Source organism: Mesocricetus auratus, unplaced genomic scaffold (assembly GCF_017639785.1).
Source record: "Mesocricetus auratus isolate SY011 unplaced genomic scaffold, BCM_Maur_2.0 Super-Scaffold_100024, whole genome shotgun sequence".
Lineage (NCBI taxonomy): Eukaryota > Metazoa > Chordata > Mammalia > Rodentia > Cricetidae > Mesocricetus > Mesocricetus auratus.
The window spans coordinates 21249572-21275586 of record NW_024429205.1 but is presented as its reverse complement, the minus strand read 5'-3'; the positions used below and the strand labels follow the sequence as shown (position 1 = coordinate 21275586).

Below are 26015 nucleotides of genomic sequence, written 5' to 3'. Positions count from 1 at the left end.
CTGCAGCATGCTGCTGAGATGCCAGCTCCCCGTGGAAGAGACTTAGGCTAATGGTGGAGAGTGGGAACTGTGTCCATCCATTCTGTCTGTGAACGTACAGTGAGGCTGAGCTCAAGAAGCTGAGTCTTGGCTGGACAAGAAGCTAGCCACATACCCTCGGGAGTTCTTTATCTACACAAAGGGAGGAGAGAATTTCTGCAGGGCTGCTGCAGTGGTGGTCCTGGAAGAGAGAGGATGCACTGTCACCTGTTAAGTCTACAAGGAAAGCAGAGGCGCCTGAGCATCATGCAGGAGGGATTTCCTTTAGTTAATGACTGGAAGTCTCAATGTTTTTGGCCTATACATTGGCTATGATCTCTCTAATGGTTTGTTCTGAAAAAAAAGATTTTAAAAATAGGTTTCTGCTGTGTGTGGAGACTCACCCTTTTAATCTCAGCAATAGGGGTACAGAGGCAGGTAGATCTCTGAGTGTGAGGTCAGTCTGGTACACACAGGACAGCTAAGGCTAAGCTGAGATCCTATAAAAAAAACTTCCCCCCTTTGTCCAGGAATTGATTCCCTACCACTTTTATCTACAAACTCCAGAAGGAAGTGGACTGTAATTTTCCTTTGGTTAGAAGAAAATTTTAAAGTTAGTTGACTGTTAAAAGTAAATTTATTGTGGAATCCACATGATAAACCAAAACATATAGATATCATAGTACACAGGCTAATTGAGGGCAGAGAGAGACTTACCTTGTTTTAGATTTTGGGTTTAACATTAGGAATGAAATATTGTAATATTAATAAATAATAGGTATTATTGATACTAATTCACGTGTCAAGGTAAAGGTTATATTTACTGCATATTTAACCAAAATATATGAAGAGACAGAATTAAGAAGCCAATAGAAGGTATAAGGAGGAGAAAGAGAAAAGAAAAAAATACTTCAATATACCAAAAGAACATAAGGAGAGAAAAAAACAAAGGAACTAAGAACAGAGGAAATAAAAAATTAAAACAAATAGCAAGATTTAGGACTTAAACTTAATAAGTTCGTTTGTTATATTAAGTATAAAGAAATCAAATAACTCTATTAGAGGATACAGACCATCAGGCTAGATTTAATAAAAATCAAAATGTATAACCATTTCAGGACACACAGATAGAGATGAAATAAAACAAAAGGAGATGAAAAAAAGACAGCATATAAAAACATATAGAAAAAAAATCTCATACCACTGTTTTAACATTAAAGGAGACCTAGTCAAAAAGCCTTACTGGATATAGACATTCCATAATGGCAGAGGGACCAATATTAAGAAAACATAAGTAAAATAGCCCACCTTAGACTATTGTTTTCCTTTCCTAGGAGCTGTGATTTGCCACTGCTTTTGAGAACAGCAGAGAGCTCTGTACCAAATAATACTAGCCCACAAAAATAGCACAATTTCAAAATCAAACATGGATTCTATTGAATGCATATTGCTTTCAGACCACTACACAGTTCAAAAATTATAAACTGAGCCATTGTAAGATGGAGACAGTCTTTACATAAAAATCTGTCCATGGCATTGTAAATTATACTACAATAAAAAGATAATTACGGTAAGCTTTTGCCTTTAAAGATCTCACCATTTGGTTAAGGAAACAGACATATATAAAGATGTGAAAACTAAAAACAGCATAAGAGATTCTAGAGAAACATGTGTCCAGCGTACAAGCCTGGGAAGAAGGTGGCAGAGGGCTGCCTGAGAGTTTAGAGTATATGTGGAAACCCATACAGAAGGTTGGAAGACGGGATCAGAGCTCTGAGCACAAGCACTGAGGGATGGAGCAGAACGGAAACTTCCATTGTTCAGTATGTCACATCACTGACCGCCCCTTCTTAGCAAGTCCATTTAGTAGCAGGGAGTACAACCCTGTCTTAAAAGATGAAGTTCAGAGAGATTATGCCGTCTGCCCAAGGCTACAGAGCTTATAGGATTAAACTCTGTGGTGCAAACTGGGGCATGATTAACTCCAGAGCCTGTGCCTACTCACTCTGGGGTATTGTACTTGTTAAGGGTAGAACTGGCTGCATTGACATCAGCAAGAAGCACTGTGGCAGGAAAAGCCCTGGCTCTTCAGTGCCAGGAAGTATCCATTCTTCCTTAATGCACATGCTTAGAACTGTGCTCTTAACCGGCAGTATAAACAGCTGATTTCACTCAAAGGGCTCTGGGACTATTCTAAACCCTAAGAGTGTTTATGTCATGGGCAGAGCCCCAAGTGAGTTATAGCCTTTTACGTACTGTGTACAGTATCTTCACAGGATACAGAAATGGGGCATGCAAGGAATGTATCAGACCACCTTTCTTTTTGTTTGACATTTTCCTCCATGCCTTCCCACCAGTTTTCAGACATCATCACAGGACGATTCTTGCTTATGCTTACCCATTGCCTGGCCTTTGACACAGCCCTGTGCAATTACTCAGTGCAGTTAAAGAATGGGGCTTTTAAATGATTTCTACTAGCCAGCACGAGCTGCTAGTTGTCTCTCTTACTACATCTAAAGTGGATTAATCTTCACTGAAGTAGAAGGCAGATTTCTTTAACATGACTTCAGATGTTTTCTTTAGACTGGTGTTAGCATAAAGCAAATGTGTCTTGAAAGTCTGAACCAATCTGTGAAGACAAGCAGGCTTCACTTACACTATTCCTAAACTGAAATCACAGGCTCATGGTCTACAGCTCCATAAAGACTCAGTTCATACACTTTAAAACGCCTGCTTAAGAAGTACACACACGCACACCAAGACAGCTTTGCCATGGAAACCACAAAGACATGTCTGGTTCAGACTCTGCAGCTCATACCACAAATAACGGCCCATCTTCTAAGGGCAGATCCTATGTATACACAGGGAAAGATCAGACGACTAAACAACTGCAAGACTTCAGAAAGAAACCTTGCTTTATATTTGCTTTGTTCCATGGGATTTCAACATAGGTCTTAATAGTTGTCACTAGTTATATTTGCATATGTTTGTTTATTCCTTAAATAGACCTTTAGACTTCAGTATACTGGATATAGAGGGAAAACGCAGGGAGAAAGGCACACACGGTTCAGATTATGACTCTGGGTTGCACATAGGAATTCTGTGTGGTTGAAGTGCTGGAGAAGTGTGCTCTATTACAGAACCCGAGCCTACCTACCCTACATGAAGGTTTTGTACTGTAGAGACGGTGGGGGATGATAGGAGGTTGCCCCTGGGAAGGAATGTGTATCAGGAAATGGGAGGCAAGAACAAGGAGTCTTAATAATGAACAAAGGTGGAAGGCCACCTTTTTGCTAGTAGGTACTTTAAACTGTCAGAAATTTGGTAGGATTCATGTCCTTGATGGGCTACAGGAGGCTATGGACAGTTTCCAGTTGGTTTATCATGCCCCCCTCAGCATGGCACACAGTAGATTCTAAATAAATACTGGATGAGTAAATGAAGAAGATGCTTACTAGACCGTTTTCATTTCTACGGTTCTTTGGCTCTGCACATCCTTCAGCTGGGATCACAGCACATACAGGTGTGTGCACATGGCTGCTCAGAGTGGTAAAGTAGTAACCACAAGCCACATATGACTTACTTTTGGAAACTACCATTCCAATCCACTGCTCCTCCAGTCCAGGAGGCAAGGGTCTACAGACTACTGTTCTAGACAGTGAAGTCTTATTGACAAAGAGCAATCAGCATGTTTCTGTATCAGTGTGATCCTTATGACGGAAGTGACAGCCACCCACACTCAACTGTGAATGTCAGCTGACCTCAACCTCCGTTGATCCACTGCTTTCATAGCACCCAATCAAGTCACTACTTCCGCAGCAGTGTCAGCAGATAGTGTGCAACCAAGGCACACTCAACATACAGGAGAAGCACCATTCAAGAGATGCAGCCTCCCACGGAAGAAGTAGCTACCGAATCCATATTCTGACTACTCAATAGGAACTCTGTTTACCAACATTTGAAATCTACCATTTTAAATATATATACAAGCTGCCAACATTTTTATTATTGACATTATTTATCTACAACTCAACTTGCTATTTAGTACTTTTCTAATCCAAATAGAAAGGTGAAGTTCTTATATATCCTACAGTCCATTTACCAAAAAAAGCCACTCATGGCCAGTCCTAGAGATCAACAGAAACAGGACAAGGGGACATCAAACCCAGGTCAACTTCCCTGTGTGGAGGTCACATAAGTCTAAACTGGAGACAATTCTGACTTCCAGTGTTCTCTGTTGTTGCTACTAACTCTGCCATTTAGTATGAAGGCAGCCATGGATAAGCGAAGAAGTGGCGGTTGCTGAGTTTTAATAACACTTTAGAAACTAAGCCCAGGGCAGAATTTAGCCTAGCGAGCAGTGGCTAGTTGCCCCTGGACTGGACACGCACACTGATCGTCTCTGAAGAAGAAACATTGGATCCACTTACTTTGCTCTCTTGGCCATTTCATTTCCATCCCATCTGGGGCTGTAGGGGTAATTTTTTTGTGCTTGGGAGTAAAGTTGTCCACTGTTGGTAAAATGGTAGACGGACTGAAAGGTGAGAGTCGGCTGATCCCGAGGGAAAAACAGGGGCAGGTCAACTGGGAATGGAGAGAAGGAGAAGAGAGTTAGGGCTGGATAGGTAACAAGTTAAGTCAAACAGTTAAAAGTTACTAAACACTTTTGGCTAAGTCAGAATGTTGGGTACATGAAGGCTGGAAACAAAAATACTGCTTGAGGTTTAGATCAAAGCTGTGGAGTAAGGAATCTAGGGTATCGTCCTTGTCTTCAGGAGTGTAAAATCTAACTAGAGGCAGATGACACATGAAGTCCAGTGTCATCACCCCGAAGCAAGCCATGAGGTGCTGAAAGACCACCACAGAATGTGGGAGAGTCATCACCAGGATGGCACCCCACACGGTTTGATGTCCTGGGCCTTGGCCTTGCCCATCAGCCATTGCAGAGTCAGCCACATAACTGTGTTAAATTTTGATTATGCCATAAGCTCTTCAAGGGTGGGACAGTGCCTTCCTCATCTGTAATTTGATGAGGGAGGGCAGGATGGAAGGTGGTTTCAAGAGCAAACTTGGAAAAAGGACAAAGAGGGCCTTCAGTAATCTCTCTACTTTATAAGATGTGCCAACTAGACTACCAGAAAAATAAAATTATCATTCTGCTTCCAATCAAGCAGCAAATCTCCATACTCAGCAGTTTCCATTTTTCCCACATGTTACCACATATATTTATATCTCCTAAATCAGAGGGAGCTCCTTAATGGTTCATAGCAGGGACAAATGTGGACACAGACTGGCTGCTGGTACAGCAGGGCTGTCTAAACCTCCCTGCTAACGCGTAGTATGTGCTTTAGCATTTCATTTCAAGGGTGCGTTAGTTTTTACAAGTAAAATCAGTAGTTAGTTTTAGTGGAGACAAGTCAGCCCGAGAAACAGACTGTTTCAACATTCTTTGAGGTAGACAACGTTTGTATAAATGTTCCATTTCTAGGATCAAGAAGAGGCAATTCACACATGCGATCACAACATGTATCATGTATAGAATTTTCTAGCTTGGTTGGATAAGTTTTAGATACTTTGTTAGTTAAAACTCCATGAAGGTGACATTGTTTTAAAAACATGCACTAAACAAGAGAGTGAACTAGGAAGTGCATGGAGTTTGTCAACCTTCTCATAGACAGGCAGCAGTAGGAGGCAAATCTTTGGCTCCCACTGTATGACACTTCCCCCACCCCACCCCACACCCCCTGCCCTGCACTGAAGAACAAACTCACAAAAGTTGCTTAGAACTGTGTTGCAATTACAGTTTAGTAAGCCCAAGCCTTCACTGTAAAGAATGGACAAGGATGAAAACTTCAGCTGTATGAAATACATATACTAAAGGAACATTTACTGGGTAGTGTGGAATCGATCACTCCCTTGGGGTGGGTAATTCTGAACCTGGATGAGTTCTTTCTTCATATGTGACTTCTCAAAGGAAAAATTAGGTTCATGGTAAAACAAAACAAAACAAAAACAAAAACAAAACAACAAAAAAACCAACAAATCCTCCCAAACAAAAACCTTGCCATTGGTAGGGCCTCTCAGACTTGTGAATGCACTAGGCTCTGATGGTGTCCTGACTCAGAGGCACAGGGAGTTTCTACTGGTGACTCACATCATGACCAAAGAAAAGGGGCAAGACTGAGAATGTCCACTTTTTAGTCACATTTCTCTGTGTCACAGTAAGACAGGCTCCATACATGTCTATTTTTGCCAAAGCAGAGATTTTATAACACATACAATGAAAATATGAAAAGACCAACCTGAATGACAAATAACAATTCAGAAAAGCCCTTCGAAGGGGTTCTTTCATATCACAAAGCTTGGTCTGTAATATCTTCAGTTACTATGAACAAATACTGCGTTCTCACCTTTTTATATTCATTCTGATACTCATTTAATTTCCTCTGATTAATTTTTAGAAACAAATGCCTGTTCGTGTATACTTTCCTTTTACTTCAATTGCAATCACTGTATTACACATTCAAGTTTTCAAATAGAAAATAACATTCAGACTAACCTACAAAGCAATCATTAACAATAGGAAAATATTTAATATGCTAGCTTGCCTAGTAACAGAATTCAGTGCAATCATTTAAAAACAACCATCACTCAGTATCAAAAGCAGTGGAGATTCTACTACAGACCATGTAACTTTCAAGCCACTCATTTTTAAATATATTTTTCTAAAAACAAAGAAATTTTCAGTGTGCACCTGCATGTGTAAGTCTCTTTGCCCCCCCTCTCTCCCCTCCCCCACTGTGTGTGTCCATGCTTGTGAAGGTTAAAGAATGACTTAACTGGCAGTAGGCTGGGGATCCTCATGTCTCTGCTTCCCAAGTGCTGGGATTATAAGCACAAGCCACCACGCTCAACTTTTTATGTGGTTCAAACTCAGTCTTCTTGCAAGTACTTTACAGACTGAGCCATTCTCCTTATCCCCCTAAAGAGAAGCTTTTCCAGGACTGGGTATAGTGCTTTGGCTTGTGCCACACTCCTGGGCTTATGCCATCCGTTGTCCCCAGACTCTGGAGTATCTGGGACTCCAGGCATGCAGCATTGCATCTGGCTGGAATGCCTTCTATTAGTATTTTGATATGTTGAGAAGTATTTTCCACCTAGTTTCTAACTATCTTCTTTGACTCTGATGCCCACTAACAGCAGAAACAATAAGACCATAAATGTCTACTCACTCATGCAAGGCCTGATTTTTGTTTTTATTTAAATACCAGCAAGCTACATATTGATGTACATGATAAACCCCCAAAGCATTTACTACATGATTCTTTCTCCATGAAGATTTGTCTAACACTGTGTCATTGTAGCCAATGTTCAAATCTGAAAACTTCCTGTGTGCATATAGCAACTGGATTACTAGATGATCAGGAACTGTCAACGGATTTCAGAGATAAAATAGTCAGTCTACAGAGTAACTCATATATGAGAACGTAAACATTTAAAGCTATAGATACCTTACTCAAGTAAGTTATATCCTATCTAAAACTGTCGGTAGTTAAAAGGGTGGCTGTTTTAAAAACTACTTTATGCATAAAATGATGTAGTAACTAAAATATTTCAGAAACACTCGGCATTTTTCTTATAAGCTCTGAATGGTACAAATTAGTCAGAAGTTAACAAAACAAAAACTTGTTTTCCTTATCTCCAAATGTTTCTGTCACTTAACTTTTACTTAAAGGTTAACTGATGAAAAATAATTACTTTAGGTCTTCAAACAGCTATCTTGTTCTGAAGGAACTTCATAGATGTAAGCAATTTGGTATCATATTTGGGTGTAGCAAACAGAACACTTTACCCACTTGCTTTCCTGGAAGTGACTGGCCCACGCCTGAATCCCAGAGCACTATCATTCGCTACTACTTACTGTCAGTATTATTTTGACAACTCTCCTTAGCTCCTTTTTCCTGTGAGTTTTTGTCAACTTTCTGCGAATAGAAGGGCTGGCCTTCACTGGCTTAGTGGATTTGAACAGCTCTTAAGGTCCTTCCTTTAAGAACTTGTTCAAACAACCCCAGCAAACACGTCTATTCCCGAGAGGGCCTAGTCCACAGGGCTTTGGCCTCCCAAGAGAAGGTAGGCTGATGAAGACCATTCCAGCCATGGAGTTAATGGTAGCGTGACAGGAACTGAATGCAGATAAAGCACGCTGCCTCTCTCTACACCACTGTAAGGTGCAGTGTGTGACCGTGCTAGCCTTCCTCAGGAGCCTGGCCTATCTGTCCCCAAATGCTCATCATTTCACTGTAAGAAGACCTCGGGAAGCGGAGTCTCAGAAACAAAGCTCTATTTTCTTCAAATATACCACCATGGAAAAAATGGCCCCAGCACAGCCATTGAGAATGCACCGGATATGCAGGTAGGGCGGCCTGATTGACTCTCAGTGTTTTATGCATAGTTCTAACAGCTTTGGTTATAAGATTTTTCATCATCAGAAATAAAACACAATGTCATAATCGAGCAAGATAATGACAAAGTGCTTTGGCAGCAGATATTGACGATTAGCAGTCTGGCTTGGGGAAAGGGACAGTATAATAAATAACAAATGAAAGCAATTAGGAGGGGAAAATCCTAGTCTGAGGTCACTTAGTGTAGGAGCAAAGAATGCTAATACCACCAAGTCATCCCTCAGACTATCACAGTCAATGACACCCCTCACCTGAATCTTGCTTAAGACATAACCACCCTTGGTTGCCTACCTCACAGCCTCTCTCTCTCTCTCTCTCTCTCTCTCTCTCTCTCTCTCTCTCTCTCTCTCTCTCTCTCTCTCTCTCTCTCTCTCTCTCTCCATGAACAGAGCTCCCTTCTCTTACCCAGTTTGCAAGTGCTTGATTCTCTTAGACTCCTAGAAGCCAAGACATGTGATTGTTGTTGGTGCTGGAGCTGGAGATTAGAACCTGGGCCTCACACAAGTTAGACAAGCAGTCTACCAGTGAGCTATACACCCTCAAAGCACGGGAATTTGACTCACTATTGCCAGTGGGATCTGACAGGAAGTTGGCAAGGGCTTTTATGAGAAATATTTTCATCTCTGATTAGAGACATGTGGAGAAGCCCCCTTTATCCTACCATGTGAAGTCCTGAGGCTTGGCGCTGTGTCATGCTCCCCCATTAAGAGTCTGTGAGGAGGTTAGCATGGTGCCATTGAGCCACTGACACCATCATCTCTGGGGGTTCTCGTTTTCTGAGGTGATTACAAGTCTTTGCTGGCTTAGCCTCACTTGATTAGGTTTTCTCATACCTAGAGTCAAAGGCATCCAAGGAAACATTTCTTACAGCTTCTCTGTTCAAGGAGGAGAATGGAGTAATCTACTTCAGAAACATCTCCATCAAGCATGGTTCAAAAACATTCAAGAGACATAAATAGGAAAGTTTTAGCTGTCTGGAAAATTTGGTTTTGTGGGACAGTTCAATCCTTGAAAATGCCAAACAAATGAGGGGTTAACCATAATTGCTTCCCTGGGAGTCACGTCATCAAATATTTTCACCATTATTCACAAGCCATTATTTCATTTCTTCAGGCCTTACAAGCTACTGCCCCCGTTCTCGGATTAGCAGGGAAGACCCTCACAGCCCCAGTTACTGGTGGTTAGGGTTAGGTTCCTAGTGCCAAGCTCTCAGGTCCTTCAAGTGGCTTCCTGAGATAGTTTTAAGCCCGTGTTAACCTCCTGAGATGACAGTCTCACTGTGCAGTCCTGGCTGGCCTTGACCTGCCATGCAGTCCAGGCTGACCTTGAACTTGGAGCAGTCCTCTTGCCTCTGCATCCCAAGTGCTAGGAAGACAAGAGTCTGAAGCTGATTCTTGACATCTGTGCACATCTCAGGCGCGCTCCTGGGATGTGGAAAGACGCTGTGTCGTTCCACTGGCCTCCGTCTTTCTAGCAACTACGAAACCTTTGAGACACACGGACTCCAGCCACTGGAAAGCTAAACATGATCCAACCACACTGCTTATTGCAGAGAAATGCAAAAGCAAAGTTTTCCAATTCAGATGTAGCCTTCTTTAAGGTGTCTCCCCTGGTTATCACCACTTTTAAGTGACAAGGAAAAGTTATCAGCTAGATTTTGTTAAACCTATTGTACTTTTTACTGATTTGGTGGTGTAAACAGGTTACTTTTGGGGTTTGAATAGTACCAAACTGAAGCACAAAGCTTGTTGGAATTTGCTGCATATCCCATTTTGAAAGGAGACAGAATTATACTCCCTTGCTATCAGATAAAAATGACCCACAATTTATTAGTGATGTCAGAGGTAAAATACTTCACTTTTTCTCATTTGCAAAAAAAAGAGTAATAATGATTACCTCATCGTGATTGTTGAAGGATTTAGACAAAAATCAGGCACATACTAAGTAAATGTTTACTCCTCCCCTATTCCATTTCTCCTGTTTTATTTATTTATTTTTTCATCTAGCTCTATGGTGGTCCACACTATTGGAATTTCTCATGATTACAGTGTAAGGCTCCAGATGTTTACATTTTAATTATCTTGATGGAAATATTTCTCAGCATTTTCACATTTCAAAAAATACACTGTAATGCATTTAGTCTTGCTATTATGGAACACTTAAAACATTATACAAGATGCCTCAGGGGTTAAGGAAGACCTTGCTTGCTATGTCACAATATCTGCTACCTAAACTGCTGTGAAGAGCAATGTGGCACACTGAGGTGTCCAGGGCCATTGGGTGTGGCCCACTGTCCACCCCCTACTACAGATTCCCTCCTTTATTTATGGTTCCATTTTCTAGATAACCCTTTCCTAAAGCCAACTCAGTCCCAACTGTAAATGTTTATTTTTGAAGAGTTAAGTGGGACTAACACCCATCACTGGGCAGATATGGAGGAAACAGGGGCTCTATTGTTGTCTACCCATGTAGCTAGCCATGAAGAGCCAAGGTCCTCTCACCTGCGCACTTAAGCAAACTTAAAGTGGATCTATTAATACTGAACTTTTCCTCCCATGAGAACAGACATTTCCAACTGTAAATCAACAATGACACCACTCTGGAACTTGACACTATAGATACCCCAGACATTTTTATGCCCCCTCAGGCAGAAATTACTACAGATGTCTAGAAGAGCCTTTAGGCCCAGGGCTAAGAATTAGTTATTTTATGTTCTTAGCCTTCACATATGTGTGTGACAGATGAGAGATACTCAATATTTGCTTGTTGAATGAAAGGAACTATTGGGTTTACATAAAAACAGACAATACCCAGGGGTTGTTCAAGATATGGAACAACCAAGTTTCTATTCATTAATGCTGGAATATAACGTATCTGATTTAATGAAGAGAAGATACACACACACCACAACTCAGCAATTCCAACCAGGAAACTGTCACACGAGCTTTAGAATCCGATAGGTGACTGCTTGTTATAGCATCGTTGATGATGATGATACCATCCTAAATGTAGGCCAGCAAGAGACTGAATAAATAGTGGTGCAATCTTTCCATAGAGTATTAGGCTGCAGTTTAAAAGAGGTGAATGAATTAGGGCTTCATATGCAAGGGTGCACCAAGTTCAAAGACAATATTCAGTGAACAAAGCAAGCTAAAAAATGAATATGTTAACACACACTTATGAAATTCAAAACATGCACACATGATTACATACTGCTCGGGAGTGTCTATGAAGTAAAGCATACGAATATGCACAAAACAGACCGGCACTAGGTTAAGGGCAGTGATTATTGTGGGGAGTTAAGGAGAACAAGAGAGGGGGATGATGAGGGACAATTACTGTGCTATTTTTTAAACATGCAGAAGCAACTACAGCAATATAGCAATACTTAACTCAGATGGTACATGGGTATATGTTTCTATGTTCATCCTACAATATACTTGCATAAGCTTTAGATAATACTTTTTAAAAGCTTTAAGGAGTAAGAAATTCACTGTTTTTGGTGGTCGGGATTGAGCCCAGGGCCTTACTCATGATAAGCATACACTCTGCCACTGATTTGCTCCATGGGCCAGGACATCAGCATTCACAGAGGCAGATAACAATCAGTATAATTTCATTTATATGAAGTTCAAAATCTGTAAAAAGTGATAAACTGCATACTGTGTTTATATGAGTATCATAGTGTTTGTGGATACAAAGTTGATATGGTAACTACAGGAACAGTTGACACAAAGTTCAGGTTAGCAGCTGTTGCCGGGAGAAGTAACACTGGGCTTCAAAGATTCTGGCATGGTTCCTGCCAGTTTTTACTACTCTTTAAAATGTGCAAGTAGGTTTTTATAAAGCCAAAGGGTTAGGAAAACTCAACAGTTTTCAGGAAATAAAACAAACCCGAAGCTGGTATACTACAGGGAAGGATGAGGGTGTCCACGTACAGACGTGCCCAGGATCTGCAAAGAAGATCCGAGGAAGGGAAGGAACTCTGAATTCACACAAGGCACCCAGAGGGGGAGGGGGAACTCCACCTGAGGTTAGAGTTCTGCAGAGGAGATGGACTTTGAGCTGGTTGGAGAAGGCTAAAAGATGAATCAGAATTGGAGTCTGGGGATGTTCTATAGAAAGAGAAGTCAATCACACCCACAGACAGCTGCAGAGGTAGAACAGGTTTCTAACCTTCGCCAGAGAAGCCTTAACTTGTTTAATTTCATCAGCCTCACCTCTACTTTCTTGTTCTTCGTGCACACGGATGGCTGGGGTGCAAAGCCGAGGGAAGCGATGCTGACCCTGGGCAGCTCACAGGCTTCCTGGCTCTTTTGAGTTTCCCTCTCATCCAGGCTCAGGGTGTCAGAAGGTCTCAGCTCTAGAGCACAGCATGCTTCCACCCTGTGCTCCCAAGCAGGGCTCCCTCCCCCAGCTCTCAGGAGGACTGCAGAACAACAGCAGCTGAAGCTGGGACCGCGGGGTCCGGAGCTGGGAACCCTTCCAGGTACCCTTCCTCTCACCACCTCTTCTGCTTCCACCCTGAGACACAGCTCAAGTCCCACTGTCTTCGCCTCTCAGCTGAGGGGTCTGCGTGTTGACTGGTCAGGGTACACTTCGTGACTGACTGGCACGGAGCACCATAGTGAGGAAACGTTAACTAGACACAGAGAAGGAAGCATCCTCTTCTGGGAAGCAGAGAGACATTTACAAGAGAGTGCCATAAATAGTATTTAGTACTGTTTTAAGTTCTATTTAAAAAAGAATTCAGTCACAATAAACAAATTCCTGGCTTGGGAGTATGAAAAAAGAAAGCTGGCTAAATTAGGGAAGCGTTTGATTAAACGAATCCTTAAATAAATTAAAATATATTCAAATGCAACAATCCTGGCACTTAAAAGCTGGGCAAAGTCTCTAAAACGTCATAAGCTTTTAATTTAAAAGAATTCATGGACAAGGCACTAAATGTAGATGATTAGAAGGAAGAGGACCAAAGCAGTGTTTCTGATTTAAAAAAAGGGACTGCCATTGGTCAGCCTATATTACAGTATTAAAAACTTGAACTAGCTACATACAAATTTACAAACACTGTGATGGCCCTAATTTGAAGGATGACTAACGAGGATTTATGATGAGAATAAAATTCCTCAAGCTAAAACAGTCTTTTGTTTTGTTTTTCTAGACAGGGTTTCTATGTGTAGCCTTGGGTATCCTGGAGCTCACTCTGCAGACCAGGCTGGCCTTGAACTCACAGAGATCCGCCTGCCTCTGTCTCCCAAGTGCTGGGATTAAAGGTGTCTGCCACCACTGCCTAGCTAGTTTTTAAAATGTAGTTATGACCTTTATAGAATACAGAAGGCAACCCACAGCCAGTGTAAGACCCATTCCCCAAGCACCTCCCCCGAGGCAGCTTGATTAAGCTGGGTCTTCCTTTTCACTGTACCAGCCTGGGTGTGACTTCCAGCACCTGAGGCTGGGGGAGTGGTGGGGACTGCAGCCGAGCTCCTTCCAGTGTCATAGGTAGAAAGGCATGCTGCCCAAGGGCTTCTAGGAGGGATATTAGATAAGGTGGCTTGGTGGTGGCGGCGGTAGGGGGGTGGAAGACAGGTTTCTATCAGTGTGTTAGAGGGAGACCAGGAAGGCCAGGCAGAGGAAAAAGCCTGGTCAGAGTAGAGGCTGAGAGCACTAAGGTACCACAGGAGACTATTACAGGTGTGTGTGGGTTAGAACGTGGGGTAGATAGAATGTGGAGTGCTTTGAACAAGGAACACAGGACTGTGGGCATTCTTCTATGCAGAGAAAGTCTCTCATGCCACTTACTACAGTGAGTGAGACAGTAGCCAGCTCAGTATGACTTCTTCAGGATGCAGAACACTTCGGAGAGGAAAACTAACAAATCAGTTAGTTAAGTTCTGAGGTGTGACTGGAGGGCTTTTCTGAAAGGAGGGGATGCTCTAGGGGAAGGAGTGTGCTCTGGGAGGGGGACCTGAGTTCCAGTAGCAGGGAAGCAGCACTAGCGTATTAACTGATCTCTGGGAGCTCTTTTCCCACACCATAAATCTGGAAAAACTCTAGCCTGAGGGGTGAAAATAAAACCGTGCATACCTTTACTGCCTTTCCTGGCATATAGCAAGTACTGGATGAGAAAGGATGGAAGGTTCAGGAATGTGAGGACACGAGGGTATACTGCAAAGAATACTGTCTTTGGAATCTGGGCTTGATCCCTGCTCCACCAATTACAACCTGGGTGACCTTAGGCAATTTACTAAATTCCCTGAGTGTGAGTTTCCTCATCTTTAAAATGGGAAAACATCTACCTTGCAAGACTCTGGGTGCTTTACATGATCTAATGGGTATATATGTAGAATACTTGGCATACAGCAACCATTTATAAGTTATCCCTATTATTATTATTCACTTTTCTCTAGAAATAATTAAAAAAGTAAATCTGAATCGGTATGTTTTTCTAACTTGACAGAAAACACAGCCCACATATCAAAAGTAACCTTTATTATTTTTCCCAATTAAGCTTTCAATTCAGTTTATACCCATATTTATTTGAGGATAATTCAGTAGCCCTCAGAAATCTTCATTTTTAAAAAATTCTATAATTTTCTCCATCCAAGTAAAAACTTATAAGTCCAGATAATTTCAGGACAAATGATGTCATGTAGCAAAAGCTTCCCAAACCAGAAAGAAGCCAGCTGAACAGGCAGAAGTTTGAAGAGAACTTGGCCAGTCTCTCTGCGCTTTCAGAACACAACATTCTCCATTCTCAGAGGTGTTACCTGTGCGGAAGTGTTCCCTTTGTTTTGAGGGGGTAGTCGTAATCTGCCCACAGGAGTAGCAATCTTTGCACATCTAAGGGTTACCTATTTGGTTTGTGAGTTATTCAGGGCTGGAGTCTGTCTTAATGGCACTTACTTACTTTGATTAGCTCCTTTGGTCATTCTCTCTTCTGTATAACTGGGTGGGAGATGTAGTGGGAGAATGGAAATGAATTAATGCTACCTCTGATAGAACTTCAATTAGAATTTCATTTGAGATAACACATAGTTGCTGCCTAAAATGAGACTTTTGAGCTGTCTCATTAGTCTCATACCTATCTTTAATGAACAGGAATAAACTGTCAGCATAAGGTGATCCTGTTCAGGCAAGCTCTGGGCTTCCACAAGTGGCTTGACTTGCACGTCAGATCTGAAGGAAGAAGGTCCTCTCCTCAGAGGTCTTGGCTCAGTGTCACTCACAGAAAGGCACACTTCCCCTCAGCAAGTATCACCCCCAGAGAGGCACATTTGCCCTTAGCTAACCATCCTGTTAACCAAGGGTTTGCTTTTACAAGCCCTACCATTCTCATTCTCACTCTCTCTCTCTCTCTCTCTCTCTCTCTCTCTCTCTCTCTCTCTCTCTCTCTCTCTCTCTCCATATTCTCTCTCTCACACATTCTCTCTCATATTCTCTCTCACATATTTTCTTTCTCACATTCTCTCTCATTCTCTCTCTCTCTCCCCCACCATGTGTGTGTTGTCCCTGATAAAAATCTAAATAGACTTCATCTTTACTTCTCTCTTAACCCCAGATGATTCAAATTCAGAATTAAAAATCAAATTCTGATAGTAGGCCACATACTCAGTCATGGCCAGTAAGGTCTGTTAGCCTCTAATCTAGTGCCAGAGAGTGCTGTTCTTGATTCCCCACCCCTAGCTCCTGGCTCTGAAGTACTGTAATATTGTGCTGGAGTTCAGTAGTGGAGTGGCTGGACTGCTAAGGACTTGGGAAGTACCCCACCATGCTGACTAAAAAGTATGAGTCAGCCTGGGGCCCTTGGAGCAAATCACACAGACACGGGGCATCTCTTTAGTTGTTCCTCTTCTGTCTTTTGACAGGTGTGCTGACAGGGCCCTATTTTCCTGGCATTTCTATGTCTTGTCACATCAGAGGACATACTCCATGGCAGGTCAGCAAGAGCCCAGCAGTTGTCACCCCGTTGACAAGCGAGAAGTCTGTGCTGTAGAGGGTAGCCTGACTCAACTGCTTGAGCAGCCACAGAGAGGATGCCAAAGTCCTTTCCACTGTAGCAGGCCACTGACCACACATAAGCTTTCCTGCAGAAATGAAGTAGCCGCAGCACAATGGCTGCTTTCACAGCATGACTGGAACAGACCTCAGTCAGGCATGATAGGCTTCTGTTTTGTTCATTCTGATAAATACTTTATAAAGCACTAAGACAGAAGCAGGGCACCAACACCGAGTGAATGCCTGCGCTGTGTTGCAAGCTTCCTGCCCTGGGATTCTCTCTCTGCTCCTTTCTACTCAAGAGTCAGCCTGCCTCTAGGGCAAGCCAGAGAATGAGCTGAGAGTGAAGACACTAGTCTTGTGGGTCTGCAGCCTCCATGCTCTCTGCCACAGGCTCTCCACAGCTGACTTGCTTCTCACTTCTGATGCTCCTTGGGAATTCTGACTGGGTTACTGTCTCAGTCAGGCATGGCTACAGGTAAGCATTTGCTGGCCCTGCATGGAGAAAGCCAAGAGTCTGACTGATATCTTGTCAGAACAGACAGGGAAGAGGGAGACAATGTGCTTGTCTTTTAGACAAGTTAAGCTCGAGGGTACGCTGACCTTAGGCTTGAGTTTTTGTTTTTGATGTTTCAGTTTCCTTGTTTTCTCCTTCTGTTTGGGAAAACTCTTTATGGCCCTATCTGTGCAGCTGTAGTGGCACTCGACACTGTTGTCACTTTTGTTCTCCCATGGTCTCCACATTTTAACTGCCCTCCTTCCTCCCTCCACCTACTCACCGGTCTCCATCTCCAAGCTTGTCCAGGGACTTGTTAACTCTGTGGGGCCCAATAACTGTTCTTTCAGGAAGTCCATCCATCAATGAAGACCCTCTGATAACTTCAAAACGTTCGCCTCCTGCCTGCCTTCTCAGCTATGCTCCAGCCTGCTAATTCCAGAGGCCTGGAGAATGTTACAGCACAGGCTCTATGCTTAAATAAAGCCTTCCAGTCTGGCACAAAACCCCACTCACAGAACACTAACTCGGGACAGATAGTAGCTCATTTCAATCAGGCAGAGCTGCCTTGGATTCAAGCCTTTAGACGTGAAATCTACAGGTTCTAAGGCCACCAGCACATTCTGGCATCCATGGGGGAAAGAGTTCTTCCTGACTGTTCTAACTTCACTAGACATCAGACTCAGTCTAAGATTCAGCCAAGCATAAAACCTGGTCATCACTGACTGCTTTCACTCTGCCATTTCTGCCCTGGTGAGGCTGCCATCCTATTGAGAACGTGCCTGCAAGGGCACTGTCTTTCACATCGACTTCCACCCTGGATCAAGAAAAATGAGAATGGACATTCAAAAGCCAGTGTCAGCCTACACTAGACAGCTGGATATACTTCTGAGCATACTTGGAGGTTTTTGCCAGAGCAACTGGCAAGGCCTCCCACACCCACCATTCAAGTCAGCTCCAAATAACATACTAATCAATGTTCATATGGAATAGATCAATAGGCTACTTCTGCTCCTGCAAGCTGGCTTTTTATCTGACCTATACACAGATATCAGCTTAATGGCTGCCCTACCCCTTGTTATAGCCCTCAGTGCTAGCTTCAGGCTCTGTGATAAAAACAATTCTTGTATGCTGCAAAGGGCAGCTGTGTGAGCCTGGTGCATCTCCTGCTATCCTATAGCCCATCAAGCATGTGCTAAACTTTTGCTGGGAAGACCAAAGAAGTCTGAATTCAGAAACTGAAATTCATATATACAGAGTATTTTAGGGATTAGTGAAAAGAATCAGATTAGAAACAGAAAAGACACTCAAGTTTCAAAGGACTTTAAAGTAAACCTGGTCATATCTCAAGCAGACTCAAAGACCGACTCGACAGCTAAGCCCTCCTTAGTGTGCCTGCCGCTTACAGCAGCATGGGGGCTCCCGCCTCACCTTGCCCCGACCCCTCACCACCCGCACACTGTGAGGAAGATCTCTGTTGCCAGAGGCCAAATGTCTCATTTTAGATTTATTATTAATTGGCTCATGGAAAAACAGGTTTGGTTCTTTGTTCGTCTTGCTAAGCCATTCCTCACGCTTAGCTCACAGAAACATCACATGTGCAATGTAGTGCAGGAGCTGGCATGCATCAGGAGGAAGGGTGTCTGACGCCTGCGTCTAGAGCAGTGGCTCTCAACCTTCCGAATGCCAAGACCCTTTAGTACAGTTCCTCATGCTGTGGTGACCCCATCCATAAAACTGTTCTTGTTACTACTTCATAACTGTAATTTTGCAACTTATGAATCATAATGTAATATCTGTGCTTTCTGATGGTCTTAGGCAACCCCTTTGAAAAGGTCGTTCAACCCCAAAGGGTCACAACTCACTGGTCAGTAAATGAACATCCCACTCCCAGCATCTAAACATCTGTGTGAATTTGGTGTAAGTATAGTTTAAGACTTGTACAAACTAAAGAGCTGTTGGACTGAAGCTTGAAGAATGTGACAAAGGCTTTTCAGCCAGCACAAAATGACCTTTGGGATTTCAACTATTTAAAAGTCAATTTCAGCCAAGTGTGGTGGTACAGGCCTGCAATTCCAGCACTTGGGAGGTGTAGGCTAAAGGATCAGGGATTTAAAGTCAGCCTGGGCTACAGAGTCAGTTCTGGGCCAGTCTATGCTACCTGAGACTCTGTCTCAAAAAGCAAGCAAGCAACCAACCAAGAATACAAAACAGAAAACCATGCACAGCTGTGGCTTGTGTGAGAATAGAACCTGATATGTTATTATAAGCATATTTATATATGAAAAGGTGAGTCTGTGGTTTGTTTTAAAAGTGCAACTCTGTGTAACTCTGGGTTATGGGTAGGGGAGCTCAAGGGAAAGCAGAAAGTGAATTGTTGGGCTGGCTGTTGAGGAGTCAGGGACAAACAACCACAGTGCAGTGAGAGGACTCCCAACAGGAGAAAACACTAAGTGCCCTGGGGTTAGGAGGCAGAGAGAGGAACCAGCTAGAGCTCCTCTGCCCTCTAATGTGTTCCTTTTCCTTAGAAGATGAGATGTAGATGGAGGGGCTCAAGGCCTGGTCGGACCAAATCTCAGGTCCAAGGACAACTCTATTCTATGCCTTTCAAGGGGCCTTTCAGCAGCTGCTGGCCATACTACTAGGCCAAGGCTTCAACCACCATCACTATGTGGGTTACAAAGCTTTTTCGGTTACTTGCTGAACATCTGCATGTCTCACACAGACACTCCAGACTGCACACACGCAAACTCATTCCCATTCTTGTGACTTCTAGTCCTCTGCCTAGTTTCCACTCTTTCCGCACCTAGCCAGAATTACACAGCCATCTGCAAGTCCTCCCTCTCCTTCACCTTTAAAATCTGAGTGCTCCCCAGGCCCTGACTCTCCTGATGTACTTCTGGCATCCGTCCTCTCCTCTCCCGACTCTCATAGTTTTAGTACCTCACAATCTCTTGCCTGAACTAGTTACAAAGTCGTTTTTCTGCCCCCGTTTCTCTTCCCATTTGCATTTCCTCCCCTCTGCCATCATACTTGGGAGTCTGAGATAAGGCCACATCCATGTTTAACAGCCCTCCAGGCCTTTCCATCAGTAAGATGGCATATTTTGAACAACTGACACACATGGTTCTTCCTAACCAGGCAAATTTCTTTTCTCTCTCATTTGCCCATGACTCTCCTCACTCATATAACCTGAAAATTCAATTTTATGAATTATTTCCACCATCAGAATATACTATACCAGTCCTGAGCATGCTGTGCTATTCTCTTTGGGGCCCCCTCCCCCTCACCTACTTTAATCTACACATGAAGTGCAAGCTCAGGGCCTTCCTCTAAGGCTTTCCAAGACGAGGTTTGGCATGCCTGTGTTATAGCAGTCTGCAAGTGCAATCGCATACTCGCATGTCTGGCCCTCCCAGCCCAGGACAAGTGCTGTGCTCACCGTATATGTTTCAATATTTGCTGAGTTGACTAAATATCCACAGGGCTTCTCTTGACAATAGGACTTTAGCCTCTACATGCTCTACTATTTCTGTTAGTGGTACTACTGACACAGCAAGTTTGGAGCAAAGCAGACAGATGGTTAATGAGGCAACTGCCAAGTGTCAGAAATGGCTGAAAGTGACTGGGGATGGACAGGCACGGGGCGATATTGGTGTTTCTCACTTGTGCCTTTCTAAAATACTTGCTTTTGCTCTCATGTTGATGTTTCTTAGATAAACACAGTAAAAGCCACTGTTGCCTATATACAACCAAATGATAGGGCTTCAAACTGAAAAGGATCACCTTCTGTACATATGAATAGACAGGTTACATTCTTAACTCTGAATAAACCATGTAATTTATGTGCAATGACAACAGAGAGCTAGCTCAGTGTGTGAGGCTATACCTTAAAGACCACTGGGTCAGCAAAACTCAGTGTCAATCAGAGAATAGAGTGGAAGTCCCAATGGGCAAAGGTGCGCTTGCCTTTGGCCAGGCTGCTTATCTATAGAGACCTATTATGTGCAAAGGCGGATGTGGTGGCATGTGCTGGTCATACCTGAACCTAGGGTGTGAGGGCAAAAGAATCAGAATTCAAGCTGGGCTATACAGCAAATTCAAAGCCATCCTGGGGCACATAAGACTCTTTCATGTAACCTCTGACCATAGGTAAAATGTGGAATGTGGAATGGAGAAGCCTTTGGAAGCTTTGTCTTGCAGCTGTGAGAACTAATATTTTAATATTGTAGACTGAGGGTGTTCTCTCTCCTTTCTCTCTGTCTGTCTGTCTGTCTGTCTGTCTGTCTGTCTGTCTGTCTGTCTGTCTGTCTGTCTTTCTCTCTCTCACTAACACCCTGGTTGTTAAAGGACATGATTGGAGAAAGGATGAGACTGAGTTTCTACTGAGGCTGACTGAATACTTGGGTCAGAAGAGCCAGCGTGAGGAGGCGGCACTGTAGTGTGCTGTAGCAGAGTAAAAGACATTACCCAGCATGGATCACAAATAGGTTCTTTAAAAGACCAGAGATGGAGATCAGCCAGTCCTTGCTTAAACACTGGATGGCTGCATGGTACAAAGGCCTATTTTGCTTTGCTATGTAATTTCCTCACTACTTAACTACAAAAGCGTATCAGAATTGAATTCTAGTGCTCTGTCTAAATGGGAGCTGAGTCATGGGTACCTTGCTGCTGTGTCTGCAGACTGAAGTGGATGACTCATGTCTGTAAAATTCTCAGAGAAAGTACCAACCGACCCCTTGCTTAGTCATCTTTCGCATGGATGCTGGGTTCATGAGCTCTGTAAACTATAATGAGCTATCTAGCCTTTTACCATCTCTTTATTCTTTTCTAAACAGTACAAATTACAGCTCTAAAAATAACCTCATCTACGCAAGTGAGTCACTTTGACCTAACAAGCTTCCACAAGTAGTTAGCCAGCTAAATTGTAATATTTACTTGTGAAGGTACAAATCTTGTTGTCATATTAGCCCCCATCTTTCTTTCCTTCTTCTGCCCCAAGCTCCTGATAAGAATTTAGTACTCTAGGGGGAAGGAGGAAGAAGGAAGATTTGAGGGTATGTATTAAAGAAAATATGATGTACTCCTCATGTTTGATAGGTTCAGGGTTGTGGATAAGGTTTGGGGGAAGGAATTCATTGAAAGCTATCCCTGGGATTGGGATGTAGTTCAGGTGGTAGAGGACTTGCCTGGCATTTACAAGACTCTGGGTTCCATGCTCAGCACTGCATAAACTTGGATGTGGGAGTTCAAGGTCATCCTAGGCTACATAGTGAGTTTGAGGCCAGCATGGGCTAGAGATCCTGTCATTAAATAAATGAATGAATAATACATAAAGTAAGCAAATAAGTGAGTAAGTAAGTAAATGAGTAAGAAATATTGTTTCTAACAGCATATGAGAGCTGGAATTTTAATATTTTAGGTTAAAGATTAATCAAAGAGCTCATTTAGTAAGGAGAACACACTGACTAGGAAAAGACAAGTTATCTTTCAATAATTCTATTTTCTTAACAATCCTGGACTGCAAATTTATGACTTTTTTGACAAAAGATGTAGCTATGCCAATAAATTTGTATGTATTAAATGTTTACCTTTGATTTCTCAGGAGTCAATCCTATGCCACACCCTGAATTCTAGAGACATAAGAATAATGCTTTGGCACTCTACCCATTCTCTGTGCTGCTTTCCAACCCTCGGGCCTGACCACTGGTCTCCAGCTTGTCTGGTAAGACTGGCATTGCCAACTTTTCATCAGCCCCTTCCCAGGCCTGTCCCAGTGAGACAAAAAGTACAATGAATTCAACCAGGGGCAGGAGTTTGCTACCTCCAGGGAACTTCTGTCTTCACAAATGAGGCAATGATATTGACATATCAAAGCACCATTCACCTACAATCTAGCTTTGCTCAGGGAGAGCAGAAAGGAACTGCACTCCCACTACCACTAGGCCTAGACACTTGCCACCACTGCCTCAGCTTCTCCTGTCAGAGACCAGCCCTCTTGTCCTCATCCGGACAGTCATGTGAACAGTCTCTCCTAGTTGTTCAGGGTGCTTAAGGATAGAACGATGAAATCATTGATTTATCTGTAAAATTCCCCAGGAAATAGGCTACCAAGCCCACTGATGGCTCCAGGCAGGCCGAGGCTGAGTCACCCCACTCCTGCCTGACTCCTCTCCCCTTGATTTGTACTAAATAGGTCAGTTGGATTACCTGGACTCTGTTCTTCATCCCCACTAGGAGCTGCCACTGCTATCACACCTACTGCTTCCTGCTGGGCCTAGTGTTTCCTGTGAGGTCTTTGCTAATCAAGTCGTAGGAGGGCCTGTGCACTGTGTTCCGGGGCCACTTCATGATCAAGCCTCCCCTTGGGCTCCCATACACTCTGGATCTCTTCTAGGACACAGGGACCCTCGTTGCCCTCTCATTCCCATAGGTTAGATGACATGCAGCTCCCGCAAGGGTCTCCTTTCTCACTGCAAAATGGAAGTACCCTCCACCCCTCAGGTTGTGACGAGGTCTGTCCATGTACAAGGGCTCCCATACCCATGGCTGCTGCACTTCTGCTCAGGGTCTGCCACTGTGGGAGGCTCTGTGCCCAACAATGTGTTAGAATGTGACTCAGACATAGACAGGCTTGGACCTCAGGGAGCAAAGTAACTAGACTAATGAGGCAAGTCCACAGGATAATAACATGTTAAATTTCACCTTGTCTTCTTCAGAGAGGTGGGAAGATGTTCAGATCAGATAACAAACACAACCAGTTTCCAGAGATGGTACAAGAGAGGTGAGGCCAAGCAGTGACAGAAATGAGGGTTGGCAACTTGGTTCCTGTGAGTGGGATAGAAGGCCCACTGGCCAAGGGAGACTGTTCCTTGAGAGTCTCCATTGGTTGGACATGGTATCTGGGCACGGGAGCTGGCAAGTGAAACAATCTAGAAGCAAGGTGACCTGACTTGACATGGTATAACCAGGGAGGGAGGCAAGGCAGTGGGAAACACAGAAGTAACTAACGCCTTGGACTGCTAAAGAACAGAATCTAATTTGCATCCATGTGATTTAATCCTCACAGAAGTCCTGGAAGGCAGGCAGGAAAAGGGGCAGTTCCATTTCACAGATGAAGATACCGAGTCTCGAGGCCACTGTGTGGTGAGGGTGAGAACCTAACTCAGTTTTCTGAGGGTGGGATGAATGCTTTTTCTACCATGTGTACAGCTTTCAAACTAGATGTACAGTCGACTTATGTCAGAAGCTGGTTTGGAAACACACAAACTTACCAACCTATCCTCCCCAGTCCCTTGGAGAAACACAAAATACAGGGAGGTCTGTGGTGGGAGGGTCAGAATTAAGTCTCAGAGATCCTTTATCGCTAGGCAGGCAGCATTGCACTATGCTGCACTTGTACAATGTGCTGGAGAGGACAGAGTGACGAGAGTAGGGGAATAGCAAGCTGCTCCAAGTGCTGGAACCACTAAAAGTGGCCGGAGCAGATGCTCAGTTAAGGGAGGTGGGTAAGAACAACTCCTCCACCAGCCTGCCTTATCAGCTCTGCGTGCCTCTGCTGGACCCTATCTTTTCTCAGCAGCCAGAGCAAAGACATTTTGTGGCTTTCTACAAGACTGGCTAAGAGCACTATGGCTGTGAAGATGGCTTCCTGCAAAGAGGGGACTTCCTGCGACGAGGGCATTGTACTCTCATTGGTCTTCATGAAGCCAAATGCTGTTGGGCCTGCCTTTTGCCTCTTACTTCCAACCTATCCTCTCTCACAGCTCTCTGCTTCCTCCTGTGGAAGGAAGAGGACCTTCCTGATTCCCACATGACTGCTGGCTTCATAGAGATCTATGCTAGACTGGAAGCAACCTGATGGCTGGCACCATCTTGAATCATCTTGCACTTTTCACATGAGAGACAGACTCCCTTAACTGTCTGCTTACTTCAGTAGACCATAAAGAAGTTTCTGTCCTGGTGTGAAGAGATGGCCAGTTACGAAAGTTTACTCTCTTTCGGAGGACCAGAGCTCGGGTCCTAGTACCTGCATCAGGTGGTTTACAACTGCCTGCAACTCTAGCTACACACACACACACACACACACACACACACACACACACACACACACACACCCTAGCTTTCCATCTATAGCACTGACCTTTGGAACAAAGGCACACTTGTACCCGGCCACACCTTTTGTTCTGACTTCAGCTGAGGCTTCAATCCTTGACCTGAGCCAAGTGCCTCCCTCTTATTTCAGAGCCTTCATCTAAATGATAAGTTGCCTGTTTACTACTTAACGTTCGCTCCTCCACTGTTCTTTCCTTTCCCAAACTACAAGTTTTAGTGGCCTGTCTTCATGACTACTTTCTCATGGGATATTCAAGTCATTAAGTCAGGCTAACCCACTAAGAAAGAGTGTGGGGTTTCATTCGGCTTTTATGGCTTTATCATGGATAAATGTTTGATTACTCATAGGCTTTTAAACTAGTTTTGGGCACAGTGTGGTCAGAGACCTCTACATTTGTTTCTGGGAGTAAACTGGTCTAAATGCTGTGAAGACTCCATTGTCTCTTGTCCATCAGGTCATGAAGCAGCTACCCTCAAAGTGGGGGTCTTTGTTTTGTTTTGAGACAGGGTCCTACTTTGTAGCCCATCCAACTCGAATTTTAAAACGATGTCCCCGGGATGCTTCCCCAAAAGAATTTTCTGAATTCTTCATCGGCCAAAATAACATTCCCCATTCTCTCTGCAGATGTTGTTGCATCTATCATATGTGTATTGTCTTTCTCTCTGCATCAACAGAAGGTTCATGTAAGTTGGTGTATTAAACTCTACTAAGTGCCTAGAACTGACAGAGGGCTTGCACAAGACAGTCAACTGTTGCTGATTAGCACACGTGTTACAAGCTAAGGGTACCTGCTGGGCGTCAGTGTTAGTACATCCACCCAGTGAAACCCCAGACCCCAATTATAGCCTCTTATTTTAACTCCATATGCAAAGCTGCTCAGTGTTGCCTCCTGTAGCTAACTTGATGGTTTTCCCTGTCATCTGAT

General features: G+C 43.4%; 1 protein-coding gene across 3 annotated transcripts in view; it reads right to left on the bottom strand.

Moving 5' to 3' along the window:
• Babam2 (BRISC and BRCA1 A complex member 2) overlaps positions 1-26015 on the bottom strand; it is a 391454-nt gene that overhangs the window by 24050 nt on the left and 341389 nt on the right. For all 3 annotated transcript variants that reach the window (XM_040730653.1, XM_040730654.1, NM_001281577.1), the window contains 1 exon segment: positions 4449-4602. In XM_040730653.1, coding sequence (XP_040586587.1) covers positions 4449-4602 — 154 coding nt within the window.